Raw genomic sequence first — 23,431 nt, forward strand, 5'->3', positions numbered from 1 at the left:
AGATTCTATTATCACCCTCACTTTACAGATGAGGGACCGAGAGGGCATTAACGTGCCCAAGATACACAAGGAGTGGAGGGAGGGCCTCGGCCTGGAGCCCGGGTCTGTCTGAGCCGTGAAGCTCACCCTTTGAGGATCTCACGGAGGGTGGAGAGGTGTTTGGCTACAACACCTCTTGCTAGTGAGCAGTGCAGAGCTTTCCCAATGGCTGAGGCCCTGAGTGTAGGTGGGCAGTAAACGGGGCTGCCTCCCAGCCGGGAATCGTTCTCCATGGCCAGTAACAGCAAAGGCAGCCGTGGAAAGTGTTATTCCACAGCTGGATCCTGACAAGCGTTTGTCTGAAGCCCTGTGGTATTATTTATTAGGTTATTTGTGTGTAGACAAGATCTCCGTACCTCATAAATCCTTGCCTACTGCTCAGAGATAAAGAAATGGCAGATTAATCATGGGTGAGAGGAATATTTACCCAGAGATCATTCAATAAATACCAAGGCTGAGGAAACAAACAGGATTGAGCATTTAGAGAAAAGCCAATTGTTTTATCCCCCTCTAGATATGCTTGACTTCTTTTCTCTCTACACGTCTGTACACAATTCAGCATTTAAACCAGGCTAGGAGCCTTGTGAGAAGAAACTGCTTTTTTGTGTGTTGGTCCCCTGAATCTGAGGTACGTAAAGAGGGTAAATCATTGACCAGTTTCAGGGATAACCATAATCATCAACGTATGGACAACAAAACCCAGAATGAACATTTATTGAGCATTTACTATGTGCCAGATGGAAAATTCTCCCGTGACCCTCTGGGCAGGACTACAAACCCCGCATCCAAGGTGAGGAACCTGAGGCGCAGGGAGGTAGAGTAGCTTGTTCCAGATGCCATGGCTGTGGTTCATCTAGAGCTACAGGCCGCAGGCTTCCCTGAGGTGCTGTTGAAGATGATACCCTGGGATGAAAGCTCCTGTGACCCCCTTGTACCTGTGTTGACACCCAGCCTGTCACCTCCCCGCTGCCTTGCCACAGCCTCCCCGTCAGCCTGCGGGCCCCCATCCCAGCATGTGCCCAGACCGTCCACCTCCATGCACTCGCTCCCATCGTCTTGCTTCCGTGCACTGTGCTCCCCACCCCTCTCTGCTCCATCCCCGGCCTCCTTCCCTCCGGCGGCTCTGACTGCTCTGGGAGGAAGCCCCCCTTGGCCATTCCTGCTTGATGTCTCAAAGTCCACTCTGGCCTCGTGGTTCACCTGGCGCTTCATCGCGCCCTTTATCGTGCTGCCGTCTCATCTGAGAGCATTACTAGCCCCACACTTGTGATCAAACTTTCCCCACATTTCCATGTGGTCTTCCAAACCGTGGTGCCATCACCTACATGGCACATGTTCACACAAGATAGCGTCAAATAAACAAATTGGATGTTCCATAACGGTTAAGAGCCCAGAGTCACACTGCTTGGATTCTTCTAATCCCAGCTGCATTCCTCACTAGTTGTGTGACCTTAGGTAAATTAATTTCTCTGTACCTCAGCTTCCTCATCTATAAGACAGAGATAATTAATTATAGTCCTTACATAATAGAGGGGCTATCAAGATCACATGAGTCAATCTGTGGGAAACTCTAAGAACAATTCCTGAAACATAGTAAGCATTACATAAATGTTATTCATGGTATACACAAGAAACAAACCAAAACAATTCCATCTAAAATTGTAAATCACCTCCAACACTTTCTCTTCTAGTTTCATTTTACTTCTTAGCACTTTTCACTAATATGCTTTATATTTTACATGCCTCTGTTTCTTAGTATCTGTCTTCCCCACTGGAACATAACTCCATGAAGGCAAGGATTTCTATGGGTCTGACACATGATAGGCACACAAGATTCTCTAATACAGACTTTGCAATTATCCATAGCTTGAAATCTGGCTGACTCCTTCAGACTTTTTTCCAGCTCTACACCATCAGGGGACACCCTCCAGCCTTCAGGTGGCTGAGGTGGCGGGGAGGGAGAATCCCCATTACAAAGATTTTCCAGTGAGTGCCAGGGAAGTCTTCAAGCTAACGTCCCACCTGGAACAGGCAGGGCAAGATTAAGGAGGCAGCCCACATCTTAGAAGCACAGAGCTGAGCACTGCTCAGGTTTGGGACAGAGAGGTCTGTGCCACCAGGTCTGGCAATCATGAATCCCGACTCTGGTCCATACACAGAGCTCTCAGAACACACCTGGTCGTCCATGGTGTTCACCCCGTCTGGGCCCAGGGCCTCGATCGCCTGGCTGATGAGGTCTGTTCTCCCACAGTTGAGCATGCGGAAGCCCAGGTCTTGGTTGAATTTTTCAGTAGCTGCTCGGGCATCCAGCCTCCGGAAGGAACTGAAACAGCACTCAGGTCTGTGCAGAAGAGACCCAGAGGGGTGTGAGCATGAGTGTGTAGACTCGTTTTCCTAGGACACTGCCTCTCAATGAGAGGTGACACAGCTATGCTGTGCTGATGTGTGGCATGAGGACAGGGTGGGTGGGAAGGGCTGGGACTTACCATTTGACTGGCAGTGGCTGGCTTTTTATGCTCAGAGACATGAAGAGTACAGAATTCTGCTGTTCTGTAAACATGTTAAGGAAGTGCTCTGAGCTCTGGGGACTTTATTTCCTGATAATTGACAGGTTCCATCTGACAATCTATGAGGGGGCTGCCCAAGGAGGAAGAAGCCCCCACCTGGGCTTGCCTGTATACTTTTTGCATGGAGAAGTCTGCACTTGGCCTACAGAATGGTTGCTGTAGCCAAGTTCCAGTTCTTGGCTCTACATCCGTTCTCCTCAAGCCTTCCTGGTGAGGCCCAGGAGTACCAAGGAGATAGTGGAGAGAGGCCCAAAATCTCTTTCCAATCAGGCCATCCTATCAAGGAGAGTCACAGATAAAACCTGTGTCTACAGAGGGCTTCCAACAAGTGCTTTCAGCCTGGAGCCTTGGTTGGGCCAAAGTGTAGAAACTTTGGCCCAGAAGGACATTCAGGCATTTGCCATGGGGACAGAGGAGTCTATAACTAGGGTTTGGGCAGTGGGTCAAAAAAAAAAAAGATGAACGGCTGCCAGAGGACAGAGATGTCCAGAGGGAACCTTTTTGGGGCCATATGGGCCTGGGGTCACATGTGGGCATGGCTGCTTTGCTTGCTGAGTGTCTGGGAGAGAATCATTATTCCTCCCTGAACCTCGGCGTCTCCATCTGTAACATGGGCATTGTAGCCCCTTCATCTCTAAAGCTGTCATGAGGACCAAGATAAATGCACACAGACAGGAAGGGCTCAGCACAGCGCATGAACATAGGAAGTGCTCACCAGAATGATGGCCATTATAGCAACACAGGAAAGAGAGGACCCACTTCTGCTGCTTACCCCCAAATGCCCCCGAGTCAGGTTGTGAGAGTGCTCCTGCTCAGATCCAAAGGGGTGTGTACTCTGTGTACCAGACAGTGGCTACACAAAATGCATCAGGAAAGCAGCCAAGGTCCAGGATGATGAGTTCTGCACTCCCTTAACGTGGCTTGCACAGGCCACAGCCCCTGCTCCAGCCCTTGCTCAGGCCAGCCCAGCCTCCCTAGGTGTAGGTGCTGGTGCCGGTGGCTGGGCCTGGAAGCCGAGGCCCTCCCGCCTCACTCCTCCCTGTTCCGTACTTGAGCTGCCGGGGCTCACAGTCCAGGCCAGGCAGCAGCAGCCGTGCCGCCTGCCGGATGTCGCCACTGTCCACGGTGAGGCTGCGGCGGTGCTCTGCATAGGTGATGGCCACGCGCATCCACTCCATCAGCGGCGGCAGGAGCATGAAGGGCCTGTGAGGCAGCAGACAGACAGGGTCAGACCTGTGGGGTGGTTCCAGAGGGGAAGAGGGGACCCCCTTCAGCATGCCCTCTCAGGACACGGTTACAGGGGCTGGTCACCTTGGGACCAGAGGTGTGGAGGGGACTTGATCCTTCTCACAGAGATGCCAGTTTGTCCCATTCCACAGGAACTTTGTCGTGGTTCCGAAGGAACTCGTGTCATAGGCTGCGAGCACAATCTGAGGGCTTCAGGTGGCCAGTGAAAGAAGGGGCTAGCCCCTATATCAAACTGGGGACTTCCATCCCCTCTAAGGAGATCACATGGGGTCTTCAGGTCTCTCTGTAGAGGGGAGAGCCTCACTCCAGATAGTGGGTGCAAAGCATTCAACAGACACAGGCTCCGAACCCAGCTTTGCCATTAGCAGCTGGCGCCTTCATTGCCTCAGAGAAACACACCCTCAAGCCCATTTCCTTCACCTCTGAGACAGGGTAACACCTACTTCTCGGGGCTGTGGTGAGGCTAAGTGAGGACACATATCACACCACAAGGGCATAGCTGAAAGTCACTCCTTCCTCAACGGGCTGCGGGGGCCCAAAGCCATTTCCTGCAGCCAGCCAGAGCTGCCTCCTATGGGGAAGTCTTCCAGAGTTGCAGTCCTGTGCGGAGGAAGGGTCCCAGGGGCCTGTGTACACCAAGTGTACCAAGTTCCAGTAGCCTCAGAGTGGGCATTAGATGGAAGACTGGAGAGGCTGTTCTGTTCAGCAAGGCCTCTGAGTTGAACACTCCAGTGGGGCACCTGTCACAAGGGATTGTGTGTATCACCAGGGGGCGCCATCCACACGGACCGTGCCCAGTGCCCCTGGCTTGAGCAGTATCGCTGCACAGCCGTTCAGGGCCCTGCCTCTCCCTGCCCCACACTCGTCCACCCCCATTCCACTCAATCTTTATTTCAGTGAAGAGAGGAGGGGTCTGTTCACTATTGAGGGAACCTTCCCTTTGTCCTGCACCAGCTCTGGAAAGTCTCCTGTGGTGAAGGCTTCCTCAGGAAACCACTTCACAGCCCCCCTGATCGTCCTGCTGCAGAGGAGCATCAGTGGCCGGTCTTTGACTTCATGACTCAATGGACAACCAGCCTGCTCTGCCCAGGACGGATGGTGCACTTTCCCACCCCTTCACAAGTCAAGGCAGCCCTGGGCCCCTGCCCCACCTGGCTGCGACCTCTAAGGGCAGCCCTGGAGTTAGCCTCCCGCCTCCCCTGCTCCTGCTGCCTGCCACCCCTGCACCCTTCCCTTTAAACTACGCCTTGGGCAGACAGGCCCCCTGCACACCCCACACCCTGATTCCCAGGGCTTCTTGAGTGTTAGGCCTCTGCTTTCACTGCCATCTTTCCCCTAGACATGCAGAGCAATACTTTTACCAGAAAAAGACCTCCATTCTTTCTCCTCAGTACTAAGTGAATCACTGTAGGGAATCAACTGGTGACTGCCCTCCCAACACTTATCTTAGGTCTCCAAAAGCTTAGGTCAGCTTCAAAGTTTTAAAAGCTTCTCTCCTTGAGGGTAAAGGATACTTTTATTTATTTATTCTTAGACAAGACAAGCAGATGTGAGCTTGATGGTGGTTCCTTTGGAAGTTATTTTGATGTTCTGGTTCTGGCGTTTCAGAAAATATATTTGGGTCTGAGTCACTTGAGCGGTGCACTGAGCATGCCAATCGGTGCAGTGAGGAGGTGGCCCTGGACCAGGAGACCCTGGCTAGTCTTGGCCTTCAAGAATGCCCAGAATGTCCCCCCAACCTACTCTGCAGTCCTGGCTCATCATGCTCACTAGGACACAGCAGACCTCCGGCTATTCAGGGCTCTCAAGCCCACTTTCGCCGGTTCCGGCTTCCTCAAGAGAAGGAACCAGCTCTCATCACTGCCCACCCACATCCTACCTATTCTTCAAGGTTCAGTTCCAATACCATTTCTTTCGAGAAGCTTTCCTAGATCCTCTCTCCCCAAAGATAAGCTCTTCCTGCTCCAGGATCCCTTAGAACTCTCTTTTCTATCCATGTATGTGTCCCATCTAACTGATTAGGCTATTTCATCTGAGGACAGGAATGATGCCATCCTCACCCTGTGTTCTCCAAAATATGACCAGCATGGGTACTCACACAATAGCTCTTCAATAAATGTTGGCTGAATGTAAAAGTATGGCAGAGCATCAGACACTTGGTATAATGCATCCAAGTTTTCAACGCTGGGCTAACTCCTGTTTCTGTACAGAGAAGAATAGCATATACTTTTCAAGGGCGTAGTGTTGACTTGTTAGACTGGGTAGCCAGGACTCGATGGAGGATCTTGTAGAATGCAGGAAGGACCAACAATATCTTTGTGAATTACTCCTATGTTTACAAGATCTTTTTTGATTGTACATAATGCCCATTTGAATGTTCTCCAAATATTCTTGGATTTTAAAATGCTTACACTGTAATGCCAGCAGGCAAGCTTGGAGATACACTTTTACATATCAGTCCTTCTGATCCACGGTGAAGACTTTATCAAAACCACCAGCCTTGGAGACTGAAGCATAAGCAAAAAGACAGTTTGTGGATTTGCCAACAATTCTTCCTATTGTGATCAACAGCCAAGACAAAGTGCCAAGTGTAGTTGTTAAAGTTCTAAGTGGCATCTCCTGGCTGTACTAGGGGAAATCCAAGAGGGAACTTGGGAAATCATAAAATCGAATCAGATGGTGGCGTGATTCATTCTGTTTTGTGCCACTTAGAATTCACATGACAGGATGCAGTACTGGTAACCTTGCTGGACAAATAATAGGAATTGGCTCATTCAGCCTCCATTTTATTATCTCAGTAGGAGATATGGAAAGTATAAAACTACATTTCCCAGGCTCCTTTGCACCTCAGGTTCTGGCTGCAAATTGGTTTCACCACTGAGATGTAGTATGTGAGATCTGGTAAATGGATGTGAGGCAGAGGCCACCTTTGTGCCCCTTTTGCCAGTTTCTACTAGCAATCCTGGTCATGAAACATGAGGTCTTCCTTGTTAAATTCCTCTAAGCATTCCAGTGTCCATTTTTCCCCTTCCTGGGAGCCTTCATAGGCAGAGCTAGTGCTATTGAAAGCAACAGCAAAGCCTTCTTGGTTGCAGTTTCAATACTGAATCATTGCTCCAAGGGCTGTCTCAGAGGGCACAAACCCCACCCCTAACCCACCGGTGGACGAGCTCTGCCCTGTCCCTTGGAGGCATTCCGGGAAGTTCAGCCTTACACCTGCTCCTTGAGCCCCTCCAATGATTCTGTATTCTGTTGGCCCTGAATTCCCTGTACCAAATCCCTTCCTGTTTAAAATACCTAGGGTGGTTTCTCCTTCCTGAATTGAATACTGATTAATATTCTCAACATATATAAATTCTTTAGGGTTAAGACTGTCCCTCTGCCTCTGGGGTGGGAGATAGTGCCCACCTGCCCACAAACAAGGCTGGGCCAGCCCCTACACTGACCTCTTCAGGCCTTTCTCCTCGGCCTACCTGTCCCCCTGGCCTGTGGTCTGTGGGAAGGTAAAGTGCCAAGCAATTCATGGACTTTCTCAGTAACATCCTTCCCTTGGCCTATGGGCTTCAGGCTACTATTTCCTTTCTGATAATTTTATCTAGTCCACTGGGCATACTGAGAAGCTGGCCTGCATTACTGGACATTCTGGAAAATCCCTATGAAAACTCCCATCTGTGCGGGCTGCATCTGCGTCCTAACTGCAGGGTGAGAAGGGCTCCAGAGGAGCAGAGCTGGGAATGGCCCGTGTACACACTGTCCCAAGCATCTCTCTGCTTTGTTCCTTCCCAAAGAAAAAGGTTGTTTCCCTCTTCCTGCTTTTCTCCTAGACTGAACTTGGCCACAAGCCTTCAATGCCAGAGCGCTAGTGCCTACGATGCCAGAGGCAGGGAGATCGGGGCAGGGCTGAAGGAGCCCTCTTTGTTCTGCCCTTCTGCTGCTGAGGGTCCAGTACCTCTGAATAGCAGTTCTCAAGTGTTTGGTTTCAGGATCCCCTTTCAAATTACTGAGGCTCCCAAAGAGCTTTTGTTTACATGTGTTACTCTATTGCTATTTACTGTATCAGTAATTAAATCAGAAAAGGTTAAAACATGTGAATACACAAGCTCACATCTCATCAGCCAACAGAGCAATACCATCATCTCCTGTCACACAGCTGGAACACTCCCTAGACATTGTGAGACAAGAGGTGAAGAGGCAAATAACACCTTATTATCATGAAAATAATCTTGACCCTGTGCCTGCCAAGAAGTCTCTGGGACCCCAGGGATCCCAGGACAATATTTGGAGAATCATTGCCTTAGATAAATGTAGCAGATTCCTAAGATAGAGCTGCTCTCAGACTGGTGGGTGGCAGTGGACATGGGGCTGGTTTCTGCCCCTGGTGGCACACAGTCTGGGCCATTTGTAGAATGGTATATGGTTTGCATGCACACTCCCAGCCTGGGGATCCAAGGGTCCTATAGCCCCTTCCCTACAGCATCCTCACAGGATAAAGCTCTACTGTTGTAGGAGCGACTGAGCTGGCTCTGTAACCCTGGGTAGATCATTACCCTCCTTGGGCCAGTTTTTCTATTAAAGAAGGGGTTAAGTCAGGGTTTCTAGATATTTTCCATTGTGAGAACACCTTCTGCTATTGTTTCACAGACTCTACATGCCAATAACTGTATCAACAGTACAGTGATCAAGAGTGTGGGCCCTGGAACGAGACCCCTGGGTTGGAATCCAATGAACTCACAGAGAATTAAATTGTGGTCCTACACAAGATACCTCGCCTTTCTTATTCTCAGTTGTCCCATCAGCAAAATGGGTATAAATAAAAGGACTACCTCATAAGACGTATGTACGTAAAGTACTTAGCACAGTGTTCAGGACATGGTAAGTTCTCAGTGATGGTTAACTATTAATACTACTTCAGTATCTGTTGACAGAGAAAATACCTAACAGCTAAAAAGGCTACAGGAAGCTGGTTGTTAAATGCCTCAGCTCCGGCCTTCTTCAAGTCCAGCCAATTCTCTCCCACTAGCCCTCTAGCAATTATAAACATGTAAAGCTTGCAGAAACCTGCCAGCCAACTGCCCACCACCCACTCCATCCAGCTCATAAAGCCAAGAAAACAAACACAACCACTATGTCAGGTGCGATCTGGAAACTGTTTCTGGCCGTGCAGGCCCTGGGCCTGGCAGTCAAGAACCTTGCCCAGGGAAAGGGACAGTGACAAGGAACATACCTGGGGGGGGTCACGAACATGTGAGACGGTGAGGGGCGTGGGCATGGAATTCCTGCTAAGGACCCACACCCCCTGCATGCCCAAAGGCTGGTGGTGGCCTAACCTAAAATCCACACGCCTGAGCGCAAATGCATCCAGTCAGTCAAGTCACTGCTGTGACACAGCCAGTTAAAAGCATCCCAGACTGGGAGCATTTGTCTTTGTATAAAAGAACAACTACTGTCACGCTGAGGAGTCCAGGAAGTACACTGATGTATGGGTCTTTACATGAAGAGGGTGGGAACTCTCAGACCAACTCCTCCCATTTGCTGGAAGAGGAAACAGAGACCCAGTGAGGCGAAGTGCCTTTTCCAAGGTCAGAGGGCCAGTTAAGCAGCAACAGGGAAACCAGACCCACATGGCACATCTCAGCTTCTCTTCATGGCTCTTTAAATTAATCATACAGATGAGCCTGAGTATATCAAGCTAACAGTCTCATAAGGCCCTTTGACAGGACCAGGCCTGCAAAAGCCATTTTTTCCTGTTAAAAAAAAATGAAAGAGAATAAACTTCTTAAGGCCTTGGTTTTAAGAGGTCCCTGAAGCCTGGAAAAAAAATAAACCCTGCCCCACTCAGCAAGCACATAATTTATTGGGATTACAGTCCTATAAGCAATGTCTTAACAACACGGAACAGGAAACACCTCCAATTTCCAGCTCAAAGCAGGCTCTGTTCTTCCTTGAGGTGGGCAGGGGCCTCTCGAGAAAGTCAGGTTGGCAGATGGGGCACAAGCCTGGAGCCGGAGGCCATAAGACCTGAGCCTCAGGCATGAGAAGGCCTTGTGCTTCTGTCTCCAACCTGCAGGCATGTCTCCTCTGTGCCCACCCATGAGGGACTGGGTACAGACACTTGGGCACACCCTGGATATGCCCACTGGTTGGATAAGGCCTTGAGACCCAGCCTGAACTCAGTTCTGGGAAAACTGGGCTGCAGTTCTTAACTTCCACCCTTGCAGGGGGCACAGAGGGCTCCAGGAAGCAGGCCTGGGGGGGTTTAGGGAGGTCCATGATGCCTTAGGCCCACACACTAAAGAGATTTCCCCATCACCCTATAAACTCAGCCCACCTAGCCTGTGAGCACCCCAGTCTAGGAATGGAATCTCACAGGGGCCAGCCAGAGAGCTGCAGATGATGGTCAAGGCGGGGGGCGGGGGTGCAGAACATCTCACCCTCAGCCCTAAATTCTTCCACTGACTTTGTGCTCCCTCTAGTGGGAGCCACTGCCGAGCAGTGGACAGCGTGGGGCAATCTCCCCGCGTCCACCTTTCTCAGGAGCTCGCTGTGGAGCGCATGCTCCCACACCCCTTCCAGCCGTGCTGTCTGGGCCGGGGATGGAGAGCAAAACCACGAGGAAGGTGCCAAGCTTTCCCCAATCAAGTGACAGCTCCACAAGCAGAGATTTCTCTGGGAAGGTCAAGGCTGGCTCTGCCGTTGCTGGCTCGGAGGCCCTCATCACAGGTTCCCTGAGATTCCCGGACAACCACTGTGGCCTAACACCAAGCCAAAACGCCCATGGAGAATAAAACCAACATTGTCCCACTGCAGTCAGGGCCCACTCCCAGCACAAAGGGAGCAATTCTAGTCCGATTCACATCTTGGACTAATTATTTTTCTAGAATTGCTTGGTAAACCAGAATGGTTTGGCCCAGCTTAGCGAGAGAGTTGGCGGGCGTCTCCTGTCTGACCCCCAGGCCTGTCTTCTCCAGTGGCCATGCTGCCTCAGAACCCAGGGCTGGCCCAAGGCACAATCTCTGCATGGGGTCAGGTGACTTCTGTCAGAGGCAGCCCTTGGGGCTTTCTGGGGAGAAATATACTTTTCTTATTAAAACTCATCTGGTACAGATTAAAGGCACTAGAAAAGCCACCACTCACCCAGATATGCATATGGATATGAATTTAGAATACAACTGAGTCATGATCGGCTGTGAGCCATTTCCCTGCCTCTTCCCAGTGGTGCCCTTCAGGCCCCAGGGGAGCCAGAAGCGGGCAGTGGGATGGGAGGTCAACTGTGTGACCATTAGGGCATCCTGGCCTGGGTCTGGAGGCATCCAGGAGTAAAGGACAAACACTAACAACTAACACAGAGCATTTGCTACACACCTGGCACTGTCTTAATAAGGCCTTTGCATCTATTGACTCACTTAATTGTCATGCCTACTTCTTGAGGCAGGTATGTTACTGTCCCCACTTTACCCGTGGCGAAATTGAGGGCTGGAGAGGTGACATGACGTGCCCTGTCACGCAGTACTGGCAGGGCTGGGAGGTGGGCCCAGGCAGGAGACTGCAGCGTGCAAGCTCTTGAATAGTGTGCTTCACCACCTCAGCTTAATACACTGGCCTTCCACGTTCTGGGCCCGTCCGTCTCCTTCATCTTAGGGGTGATGAGTATGAGGCACAGTAGCCATAGAACATGTAAACGGGGCCACTTTTAGAGGGATGAGGAATCCTAAGCAGCAGCACTGACAGTGGAAGTAAACTAGGACAGGCTCAGCAAGCAGGAACATCTGGTCGCCCCAGTGTTAGCAACCTGAGCAAAGTGCCTCTGCCTGGTGCCTGCAGGCAGTGGGGGCCCTCCCTGCCCACCCGGCCTGAAGCCGGTCTCCGTGCTGCCCGCCAGGCCCGCACCCTCACAGGGCTTGACCCATTTGTAATCATTCTTCTCAGAATGTAATTTCTTTGAAGACTGAGGCTGCTTTGCTTGCTGACGTTTCCCGTCCCCCAGCCCAGGAGCCCACTGTTAGAAGTGCAATCTTTGAATTTATAAGTGCACAGCACACTTCTCACTCCTGGAGGCAGAGCCCGCTGGTTGCGAGTATGTTTGCAGGGGGCTGCTTTTACTCCAGAACTCTCTGCAGGCCCAGAGTTTGCAGTCAGGTGAATGTAAACTGGCAAACTGCTGGGCTCATTTCTTGGAGGCTTGAGTTGGCTTGGGTATGGCAAATGGTTCTCTTCGGGAAAACACAAAATACTTCCCAATAAAAAGATAACCATTTCAAAGGAGAATTTTCTACTCAGGACCAGTTTCCTGGGGGGAGATTGATCAACTGGAGCTAAGGCCATTCCTGGGAGGCAGCAAGGATGTTGGGCGGAGGCTTCTCACAGCGGGGAGACAGCAGACGTGGTTCTGCAGATGTCAGTGTGGCCTTGAGCCTCAGTGGAGGGGACACAGCCATCTGTCTCTGGTAACTGGACTCGGCCCCAGGGTGGCATCTTATGCAGGCAAGAGGATGTAGATTCCAGTGGAAACTGCACAGAGGGCACCACCCCTCCACCGTGTCTCACACAGCAGGGAGAACTCAGGGCACTGGGCCCATTTCTCAGGCCAAAGCCCCCCTGGGTGTCAGCCTGGCAGGCAGGCAGTTAGTCCAGCAGGCCAGGGATCACTGCTGCCCACACACCTGGCAAGGGGTAGTGTGAAAGCAGGCCTCTCGCTGCTCCGGTGGGGTGTGGCTCACTTGGCCTAATGGCCACTCCTCACCTACAGGGCTCACTACTATAATGTATAAGAGACCCATTTTCTCACCCATGCTTGGCATCTGTGATGGCTGACAGGAGACAACAAGCTCTTACGACATATGGAAGCCAGATAGGCCAGGGCCACCAACCTGGCCACTGATACATGCTCCTCCTTGTGGTGTGGTGCCTTCCACACCATCCAGAGAAAGAGGAAAAGAGGGTGCAGGCTCCCAGGACTTGAATGCAGTGTCTGCATTCACACCCCAACTATAGCCTTAGGAAGACTCTGGCACTGGCTTCTGAGCAGCAAAGCCACACTGCTGAGGGCCTACTATGTGCCAAGTAAGCATGAGGTCCTTCTGTATATATTACGCTTTAATACAGCCACTCTGCAAGGGAGGTATAATTATGCGACTGCATTTATAAATGTGGAAACTGAGGTTTGAGGGCTTTGGACACATGTCTAAGATCATGTAGCTAGCCAATGATGATCTGTCTTGCTCTAAAAAGAAAAAAAGAAAAAGATTCTGGTGTCTTTCATGAGCCCAATGTCCATCCAGGAGATGCCCTGAGCCTGCTGGCCAGCAGAGAACTGTAAGGCAGGCCTGATGGCAGCAAGGCTCACATCCGTGGCCCCTCACGCTTGCCCCAGACTCTAGCTTCTGCACAGCCTTAGCAGCTCTGAAGTCAGAGGGGAACTGGGCTTGGTCCCAAAGCCTTGGGGGTATGCTCTGGACTCTTTAAGAGGCTTCTTCCCCCAAATCTCAAATACTAAAGGGGGCAGCAAAGGGGGACTGGGGGGCAAGTGACAGACGCCTGGTCTTACGGAAGGAGTGAAATCTGAAGAGCTGCCTGGTAGTCAAGTAGGAGCAGACCAGAGACCAGCCCAGCCTGACTGCAGACATCACCCGAGCTCTGTCCTGCCACCAGCCTCTGTGTCAGCAGTCAACAGCTCAGCCTCAGAGCCGCCTTCTTTAAACTCAATTCCCTTCGCTTTTGGGACTTCCCAGCACTGGGGCGCTGGCTGGGAACCTGGCGTTGTCGCAGACAAAAGGGATTGTGGCCGTGCCATTACACAAACACTCCAAGTGAATGAAGCCCCCCCGGCCTGGCCTTTCCCAGTCTTCCCCTTTTCTGTGTGGACTGGTGGGCCCAACAATGGGGCAGGAAGTCAGACGCAACAGGCGGTCCCTGGAGGCCCTTGTCAAGGCTGGGCAAGGGTCCTGTCCTGCCTCCATCCCCTGTTATCTGGCACTGCCTCTTCCTTTGTCTGCTCCCAGGGCCCGGCTCACTCCTTCTCAGATGCCGGACAGATGCCCACCCTCAGGCTGGCCACTCCAACCAGTGAACTCAAGTGTGTTGGGATGATGCCCTGAGTATTTGAGAGCAAGCTGCCCGAGTCACATTGGGTACAGGGAAGAGGGGGTGCCAACCAGGAGGCCTGGCTCCTAGGGTCTTGCCTTCATGTATCACCCGGGACAATGAGAACATACTGTGTTACTATGATCGGACCTCCCTGCTGGAGCTCCAATCTGCCCCTTCCTATGAACTCGAACTTGGCCTGATCTCAGGTAACCAAGGCCTCCGTCTGCTCACCTGCACATGGGTGTAGTAACAGCTTCTTCCAAGAACTACTTTGAGGATCTCCTATAGAGTTGTATATTTAAAGTGCTTTATAAATTGTAAAGCTTTGTGTAGGTGCTTCTAGCCCATGTTAAAATAAATCAGATCATATCATTCCCAAGCTTAACACTTGGCAATGGCAGCCCAGGACGCATATACACTAAGGCCAAGCCAGCAGGTAAGGGGCCAGGGACACGGGACACCATTACTTCAGAGGGTGTTTGATATTCAGTCTACTTGGTCTGTGAACCAATGGGTGGATGAGATACCGTTTTTAGAGTTGTTTGAAATTCTTGTGTGCTGGGTTGTGATATATCTAAACTTTATATGTGTCTCTGTCCAAAATGGTCCTCATTTAATTAGTCCTTCTTGACATCTGGTCCACCTCATCTTCTTTGTTACTTGCCTGGTTCCCTGGCTACTGTCAGGGCTGAGTTTAGAGGGAATTAAGGGCAGGGACTGAAGGACAGGTACATGAGAGGGAGAGAAAGCATGCATTTTGCATAGAAGTGATTTTTAAATTCACATTTTTTTGGATTATTTATGCATTAAACACTATTCAGTTATTTTAGTCCTTTGCTAGGTTTAGAGAAACAGTGATCACACTGGTAACAGCAGCTGCCATTCCTGAAGAGCTTACTCTGTGCAGAGTCCTTTAACTGTACTACCTAATCTGATTCCTACAAAAACCTTTGGTAGTGGGTCAATCCTTTTCCATTTAAACTTGGGAAGAGGCCTGAGAAATTAAATAACTTGCCCAAAGTCACATAGCTAGTAAAGGGCCCAGCAAAGACCCCACCCAAATCATACATAGTCTTTCTGACTCCAAAGACCCCAACCTTTAGGCTCTACAGCCTATTGAATTAACTGAACAGAACATTTAGCAGCTTACTGGGTGCCAGTGACTGCTCTATGTGCTGGGGACACAGCAGTGGGGGGCGGGGGGAGGCTGGTGCGTGGCATTGATATTTTAAAGGGGTGAGGTGGGGAGCAGTCAAACAAGTAAAAAGTGCCTAAGGGTAAGGTAATTTCAGATAAAGGAAGGTGCTCTGAAGAAAATAAAAGTGGGTAAAGTGATGGAGAGACTGGCATGGGAGGGAAGCTCCCTGTGAGCACTGCAAACCACCAACAGGCCACATCAGAGGTTACTAGAGGCACCAGCCCGGGAATACGTGGCATCAAGAACTTAATCCACCCAACAGCTATTCCTTTTTCTCTTCCTCCCATTTTGGGTAAACAGATGGGAATTTAATGCACAAAAAGAGGAAGGGGAAAAGAGAGAAAAAAGCTTAACACTGCAAATCTTGAAATGGTATTTAAGGGAACCACAAGCCAGTAGCATAAAGCCACCACTGCCATCATCTCTATTATTTGATATGAAAACACTTGTGCAAGCTGAGCAAAAGATTAACGAGCCCACTTCTTTAGACTGAGCACACAGCCGATCGGTGGGCATCTCCCATTTATGTAAAATGCTCATCTGAGGGGCAACGCTCCTCTCCGTCTGCATCTGGAATGGAACAAAGAGGTGCCTCTCCAGCCGAGTGCCTCACTGGTGTTGGGGGCATTTCCCCAGGACTTGGGGAGCACCCTCAGGAAGTAGGCACTGCTCGGATCCTCACTTTACACAGGAGGAAACTGAGGATCAGAGAGGAAATGAGACTTGCTCTGTTTACAGAGCTGGAGGAGGGCTCCCCCCATGCCATCTTGAAGGATACACTTCACCAGGAAATGCTTGAGCCCCACCGACGCATTTGCCTAGATACACACCAATCAGTGGCAACTGAAAACAGCAAACCAAACCCACCGAATTCTTGTGTTTGTAAAATGTAGATCCATTTTTGTCACAGAATATGCATTTTGAAACGACAGAAGTCCTTCTGTGGTTTTTGCTGCTCAAGCCACCCCACCTGTCCCAACCTCCTGTGGCTATCCATTGAGGCCCAGTGACAACGCCAGTCTGTTCTCTGCCATCCCCCCACTACTCCAGCCTTCTCAAAATCTTCCTGAAGACGTCGATGATGACAAATGGTACACACTGTATGCCAGACGCTATGCTAAGTGCTTTGTGGAGATTAACCCAGTCAACAGCCCCAACACCCCTCTGAGGTCAGCACTATTATTCCTGCTAAGGAGAGACTGAGACACAGGCTGAATGATATGCCTGAGGCCACCCAGCTCAAAAGCCGCAGAGCTGGGACTGAATCCAGGCAGGCTGCAGAGCCTGAGGGCCAAACTAACGCATTATCATGCAACCAAGCTTCCTGTTACACTGTCTGGTGGGTTTGCTAATTTTTTTCTTCCATCTTGTTTTTGCCTCCCTCATTAGGCTGGAGACTCAATCACTAGGCTGCTCTTCACAATTCTCTTCTATCCCTTCCTCACTGATGACAGAACTACAGGAAGAAATGTGAGTTAATAAGTAAAGCACTTAAGTAAGATGGTATCTGTCACTTACGGTGTGCTCTATAATGCTAGTCATGATTAGTGGTGGGAGTGGTGACTTGTAAGTCGTAGTAATAGCAGTTGTACTGCTAATTATTACTATTAGTAGTAGTAGTGGTCGGTTATATTAGTAATGTAAGTAGCATTAACAGTTGTCTTAGTAGCAGTAGTATTACCAACCCAGATGCCAGCTGAGAACCACATTTACGAAATGTCATTCCATGTCAATGAGAGCCTCTTCTGCATGTTGAACGTGTCATCTAAACACGCTGATCATCATGAGGAGGAGGAGGATGGTAACCACCATTTAATAAGTACTTGTTACGTGCCAGGCACTGAGCTAAGTGCTGTACCGGGTTACCTAGTTTACCCCAGTGGCCATCTCATGATCTCCCCCATCTACCAGTGATAAGGAGACAGAGGCCTGGAGAGATAAGCCGACAGGTCAGACCACCTGCTAGCAGGCAGCGGGAAGAGGCTGATGGACTCCGTGCCCCCTCCAGCAGTCCCCAAAGCCACAGGCATGGCCTTCTGGTGCAGTGGATGGGACTGTGAGCACTGACACCTTCACTGGCTCCAGCGCGTCCAAATACTGTTTGTTCACACACTTGGGAAACTTCTTGGTCAGCGTGACGCAGAACAGGGCAGTCAGACCAGACATATACTATCTTCTTCCAAGATCTCACCTGGACAAGGGCTTCGACCTCTGAGTAGGCCCAGTAACCTCAGCAAAATTTCCAGGGGAACTGGGGAGTAAGACTGGCAATCAAGCCAGCACTTCTGAACCCGCTGGCGATGCAGAGCCGCACACCAGACCGGCCCAGGCGGGGTGGCAGGATGGCCTCCCCTCGCAGCATCAAGGCCAGCAGCGTGGGAGGGGCCCTGGGGAGCCTCCCGCTCCCCTCACTCTGAGGGGCTCAGGTGCTGAAAGGGGAGGTGTAGGGAGAGACAAGCAAAACCCAGCCAGTCTCAGGAACCTCAGAGCTAGATGGCCAGGGCAGGGCTGTGTGGGCCGCAGCTGAGGCCTCTTCTCACATGGGCCCTGAGGTCCCCGCTCCCTCTGCAGCTTCCCTCTGTACCCCGTTTCCTCGTCCTTGGGCTCTGCCACGCGGCTCCTTTCTGCCTCTCCTAGGTACCACGTGCCTTCTTGCCTCGCAGTCTCTGCATATGCTGTTCCTCTATCTAATATAAATAATTGTCTTAATAATCAGAGTCGCTAATATTTAACATTTACCTGTCCCCTGTACCATTCTAAAAGTGGTGTTAACTGGTTTAGCCCTCACACCTTATCGGTGACTGTAAAGACTAATGTTAGTTGTCTGTAGAACCTGAGCTCTACAGAGACTAAGGGATTGGCTGAAGGCTCTAAAAGCAGGAAGTAGCAACTCAGATCTAAAAGCAGTAAGTAGCCAAGTCAGATCTCAAATGCATGTCTTTGAATAGCAGCTCCCCCCTCAGATAGGGCTCTGGTTGGCTAAGAAATCGTGGCAGCAGACATTCTAGGCTCCATCTCAAATCAGACTCCAGCTAGGCTCCCAGGCCCCTGCTAGCCTGGTGCCCTGAACACCAGCAGGCCCAGGCCATCAGACTGTGTCCTCCTCCAGGAAGAGGTACTGCACAGGCTGGGAAAAGAAAGCAAGAGGCCAGGGCCTAAGGCTTAAGCAAATGGACCAGTTTGAGGGCAAGTGGTCCACCGTCATTCCCAGTGTTCTCAGACATTCCTCAAGGGTCTGGCTTTCCTGCTGCTAGTGGTGTCAGATGCATTTGGGGGTACCACTGGTGAGCTCACGCTCCCCTGCACCTGGGGATCTAATGCAGAAAACGGTTTACCCCCACTTACCTCTGCACCTCTAACTGTATCTTTCTCCAGGGCCTCTGCTTGATGAAGTTTTCTTCCAGCAATTTGCTAGCAAGCTGGCAGACCTCTGGCTGCTCCTGCATGTCTACACAGCCTTTGGTGCCCCCTTCCCAAACTCCTCATTTCCAGGAGGAAGATGACTGAGACGGTACCCTCTGCCCAGGATACTATTCCAGCTAACCCATCCCTCTGCCTCTAGGCATGACTAGCAAGGACCATGTTTAGACAGATGGTTGTCCATTCTCCTCTGGACCTCAGGGGAGGGAGGCTCCCCCATCTCCCTGGGTAACCCTGGATCTCTGACAGCAAGTTCTTTCACTTTCTGAGCTTGGTCTTGGGTGATGACATGCCCTGCAGGGCGGCAGCTGTGACTAATCCTGTGTTTGAGACCCTGCCTCGTGTGTTGCTGGTGCCTGTAATGCAAGCTGCCAGCAAGAAAGGCATCCTGGGAAGGAACAGGGAGGTTCTGTCTGCGAGGTCCTCCCAGCGTGGTAAGGGAGGTATCCTGGGAGAGCTTGAGAGGCAGGTGGGGAGGCGGTGGCCCCAAAGGCCAGACCCACCCAGGCTGTCTCAGAGCTTTAGAGTTGGTCTTGGTAGCCAGGGGGGAAAGCTGTAGCCTGACATGGTGAAGGGCAATGGCTTTCAGGCCAGAGAGACCTGGTTTGAATCCCTGCCCAGCCACTTAGCAGCTAGGTGCCCCCTGCACCCCTGCCTTGTGCGTGCCTTTGTAATATGGACCCAATGCCAGCACCTACCTTGCCCAAAGAATCAGAAGTAGGCACAAATGCCCTCTGAAAGGAAGAGCTGCCTAGTTTTACTTATGTTACCTTATTTTGTCCTCCATTTTACAGATGAGGAGCATGAGGCATGGAGGGGCCTGTGCAGAAGAATCTGAGCCAGGCCTCCATTCCAAAGCCTGGGCTCTTTGCCCGGCTGCTGCCTGGCTCCCCGGGGCGGCACACGGCAGTATGTATGTTAGGGTGCCTTCCGGTCCCTGACTCGCCACCCGGAGCTCCTGCTATCTCTACAACTCCCTCCTCTCACCATCTCTTCTCCCAAACCCACAGCAGAGGCTTTGGGGAGAAGGGCCCCTTAAGGAGAGATGAAGGCCCCAGTGAACATTGCAGAGGCGACATGTGGCTTAGCAGGGAATGCTGTGACCAGCTTCATGCAGGAAGGATGAGGGCCCTGTATCAGCACAGGTGTAATCACACAGAGCCCCCAACTGGAAGGAAGAAGGGTCACTTCCCCAAAACCGAAATGTACTAGCACAGTTTGAGGGCCAAGCCCATGCCACCAAACCGAGCTCCTCGGCCCAGTGTGCAAGGCAGCGGCAGAGGCTGCTTACCCCAACAGACCCAGAAATCCCCAGACTATCCCAACCCCAAACAGAAGGCCTCTGGGGCCACACACTGGCCATTACACCTGAAATCAGAGGCTCTGTGCAGTTCTTGCTGGGTGGATCTGGCCCCATGTTCCTGTGTGGGACAAGAGGGAGGAATTTCAGAGGAATGAGGTGACGTGGGGGGGGAGAAAGAGGCACACAGACATCTTAAGATACACAAGAGAAAAGCTCCGTCACTTTGAAGCTCTAGCAAACCCCAGCTCCTCTGCACCCAAGAAGAGTTTCTCCCCAGAGCTCTGGTGAGGCTACAGGATCAGTGCCTCTGGGAGACATGCAGTGCAGCCTGCAGGGGCATATGAGCTCAGGGGCCCCCAGGAAAGGCCAGCGAGGCTCCACAAGGCCTCCCGGGCCTGCCCCAGTGGGGGAGTCCAAGCTTGGCAGGACCCGCTTGAGCAGCCAGGAACTGGGCCACCAGAGAGTGGTCAGGCTGTCTCCTGGCCTGGGTATTTTTAGGGTGTCCTCCTTTTAGTGCCCAAGTCTGCAATGTTTGGATTCTTTGTTCCTAATGGTGGCTCCAATTTCTCATGTGTCTAATACTCATTTGAAATGACTCATGGAAAAATGCCTTGGCTACCACTTTTTTTGTGCCACAGACACAGTGGTGATTTTTAAATAATGAGCTATCTAAACATACACACGTGTGTATATTACTACTGGAGCTACTACAATCACATATAGACAACAACGTGGCCATACAGAAGTTCTGATGCTGTGCTTTAGAGCACCCGGGGCTGAGAATCTTCCCAGTAGGAAACCAGAGCACAGCCACAAAGACATCCAAAGGCGTCCAGGCACAACGCCCGCAGAGGAGCACCTCCCTGGCCTGCCTCCCGGCCGACAGTCATGGTCCCAGCCAGAGGGCCAGGCAGCCCAGCCCAGGGGCTGGGCCCAAAGAAGGCTTCTTGTCCTCTTCCCCCAGCCACCTCTGCTCTGTGACCAGGCCTGGTCTAGCACCCTCAGGGATCCCCCGGGAAGAAGCAAGCCGCCTCCTCCCCCACCTGCCCCTCCAGATGTTCTCCTTGCCCTTTCTCCTTCCCAGCCAAATCCAGCAACCACAACAGTTTCTCCACAAAGCAGAAACAGCCGACACTTAGGGCCTGTCTGCTCGTTCCACCCCCCTGCTGGTGCTTCCTTCGGGATGCCCAGGGCCTCTACCTGCTGCCTTCTTGCTCTGTGACCCACCTTGGGCCTGCACTCACTGTCCATCTGCCAGAGAAAGAAGACAATGCTGATCTCACATTGATGCCAGGAATAATTACAGCTGTGGCAGCACCCACCACTGCATGTCTGTTCTGGGCCACCATACCTCTACGGCTCTTGTAATGACAGTCAGTCTTGTGTAATGGTTATGAGCAGAGCCTACTCGACCTTGGCAAGTTACTGAATCTCTCTCTGCCTCTACTTACTCATCTATAAAATGGGCCTGTGAAGGCATCTGCTTTCTGGAAGTCGTGCATTAAACGAGTGCACATGTGTAGCGTGCTCAGCACAGGGCCTAGCACATAGTAAATGCTCAATAAATGTTCATTATTATTATCCTTGCAGCTGCTCCATGACCACCCTGATGTCTGCAGTTGAGGGGGCTGAGGCTCAGGGAGGTTTGGAACCTTGTACAGAGGTCTCAAGGTCCACAAATGCCAGAGTCGCTGTTTGTGCCCAGGCCACCTGACTCCTGGGCCACTATATCCCCAGCTCTCAATGTTTCCTGTGTGTCTGCAGGACTTCCAGTGTTTTCCTGATGCCTGTTTTTATGAACTGGGGTGCAGGAACCTACCTTTGCTCCTTTGTTTCCTGTGACCGTGGAGACATGGGCCACTGGGGAGTGGGGCAGGGCTGTGGAGTGGGCGTGAGGACCACAAAGGTGATGAGACCAGTGCCACCCAGACACAGTGGGCACCTGGGGTGTGGCTGGGAAAGTTGTGGCATTCTCTGTGTTAGGGTCTCAGATCACCTTCCTTGAGGATAGGCTCTGGGACCCGGTGCTCTCCCTGCCCCAGGGCCTGCTGTGCAGGGGAATATACACAGACAGGACTCCCTAAGGCAAAGGCAAGCCCTTCCCACTCCCTGGGCCTGCTCACAGCTTGTAAGCCACGGACAGACCCTGACTTGGATGGTCATGGGTGGCCTCCAGGTGAGGCTCATGCCAGCATACATGATATTTAGGCAACATATAAAAAAGCCTCCCCTCTAGGCAGACAATTTTTTAAAGGCAGCCCTCTGAGTAAGACCTGTTAGAAAAGGCACCCAGTCATCAAGCTGACATGGCCTCATGTGTGTCCCCCACTATGCCCCTCACAGGGCCTTTTTATGCAGTGTAAAACTGCACATCCTTTCTTAGCAGCCTGCTTCCAGCTGGAAAAGGGCTAGGGCCATGTCAAGAGAGCACGAGACTGGGATCAGCAGGCCCGGATCCTGGGGCTATTCAGCCACTAACCTGCCGGAGACCAAATAACCTGCCAAAGCTATGGTGTCCAGTCTGTGAGGCAGCTGGAGGGGGTAAAACACCTTAGATTCCTAACAGTGATAAATAACAGTGACATCAGCATGATCAGGAGCTGCCGGCTCCCTCTGTGGTGTAACAGAGGGCTAGTTACCACCCAGACACTAAGTGCTTTTCCTCAGAGCACTAGCTCACGTGATTCTCACTGCCTCCGTTCTGGGCAGGCGTGAACACCTCATTTCATAACACAGGCAACTGAATTTCACAGAGCCCAGGAAGTGGGTGCTAGAGCTGGTAAGGCAGTGGGGCCCAAGCCCATTCTGAGCCTCAGTGACTCCCACATGCAACAATAGCCCAGAGTAGACAAAATCTCTCGCGTGCCAGGCCTTCAACTGTCTGCATTCTTAGCCCACCACATGCCAGCCACCTCCTCACAGGCACGCAGATGGGCACAGGGCTCTTTTTTCACCTAGCTGGTCAGGCAGCACACACTGGGTGGTATGCCCCACTAGGTGTGAAGATCCCTACCGTTCATTGTTCAGGGCCATTCTTGGCGGGTCCAGGTTGGGGTTCTCCATGGACTCCATCTGTGGACACCGCAGGAAGTAGTAGAGTGTGTGGAGGGCATCGGGGGACCAGGTGATGGGCTGCAGTGGCTGGCGGGCCTGGCGGGCAGGGCTGGAGCCAGGACACAGGGGGTGGCGCCCCTGCATGTGGTGCATGGCACGGGAGACCAGGTCACCTGGTAGGAGGGCAGAAAGGAGAGAAGAAAACAAAATCTGGGTGCACAAGCCACATTCTTCCAAGGACTCATAGCCAAAGAGAAACAGCTTCCTTTCCCTGTGCATAATTACTGTTTATGCTAGAGCCAACAGCCGGAGTGGAAACTGTCACCTAGACACACAGTAACAATTGCATTTCCCTTTCATTTCCAGTCTTGCCTTAACAGCTGAATGAAACACTTGGCAGGGCCCAGGTCCTCCAGACCTTATGCTAATGTGGTTTCTTTTCCAACATCCCCACTCTCTTCGCCACCCCATGGGCCTTTCCCCAGCTCTTTGACCAAGGGAACCTCTCTGGGCCTCTCC

General features: G+C 51.5%; 1 protein-coding gene across 2 annotated transcripts in view; it reads right to left on the minus strand.

Moving 5' to 3' along the window:
* The window catches only part of ABTB2 (ankyrin repeat and BTB domain containing 2), a 172,992-nt gene that overhangs the window by 15,103 nt on the left and 134,458 nt on the right, over nucleotides 1-23,431 (minus strand). For both annotated transcript variants that reach the window (XM_036891687.2, XM_036891685.2), the window contains exons 3-5: nucleotides 22,872-23,085; nucleotides 3,657-3,809; nucleotides 2,215-2,380 (exon numbers count right to left, since the gene is read on the minus strand). In XM_036891687.2, coding sequence (XP_036747582.2) covers nucleotides 2,215-2,380; nucleotides 3,657-3,809; nucleotides 22,872-23,085 — 533 coding nt within the window. The remainder of the gene's footprint in view (nucleotides 1-2,214; nucleotides 2,381-3,656; nucleotides 3,810-22,871; nucleotides 23,086-23,431) is intronic.

The sequence above is a fragment of the Manis pentadactyla genome, chromosome 9 (assembly GCF_030020395.1).
Source record: "Manis pentadactyla isolate mManPen7 chromosome 9, mManPen7.hap1, whole genome shotgun sequence".
Lineage (NCBI taxonomy): Eukaryota > Metazoa > Chordata > Mammalia > Pholidota > Manidae > Manis > Manis pentadactyla.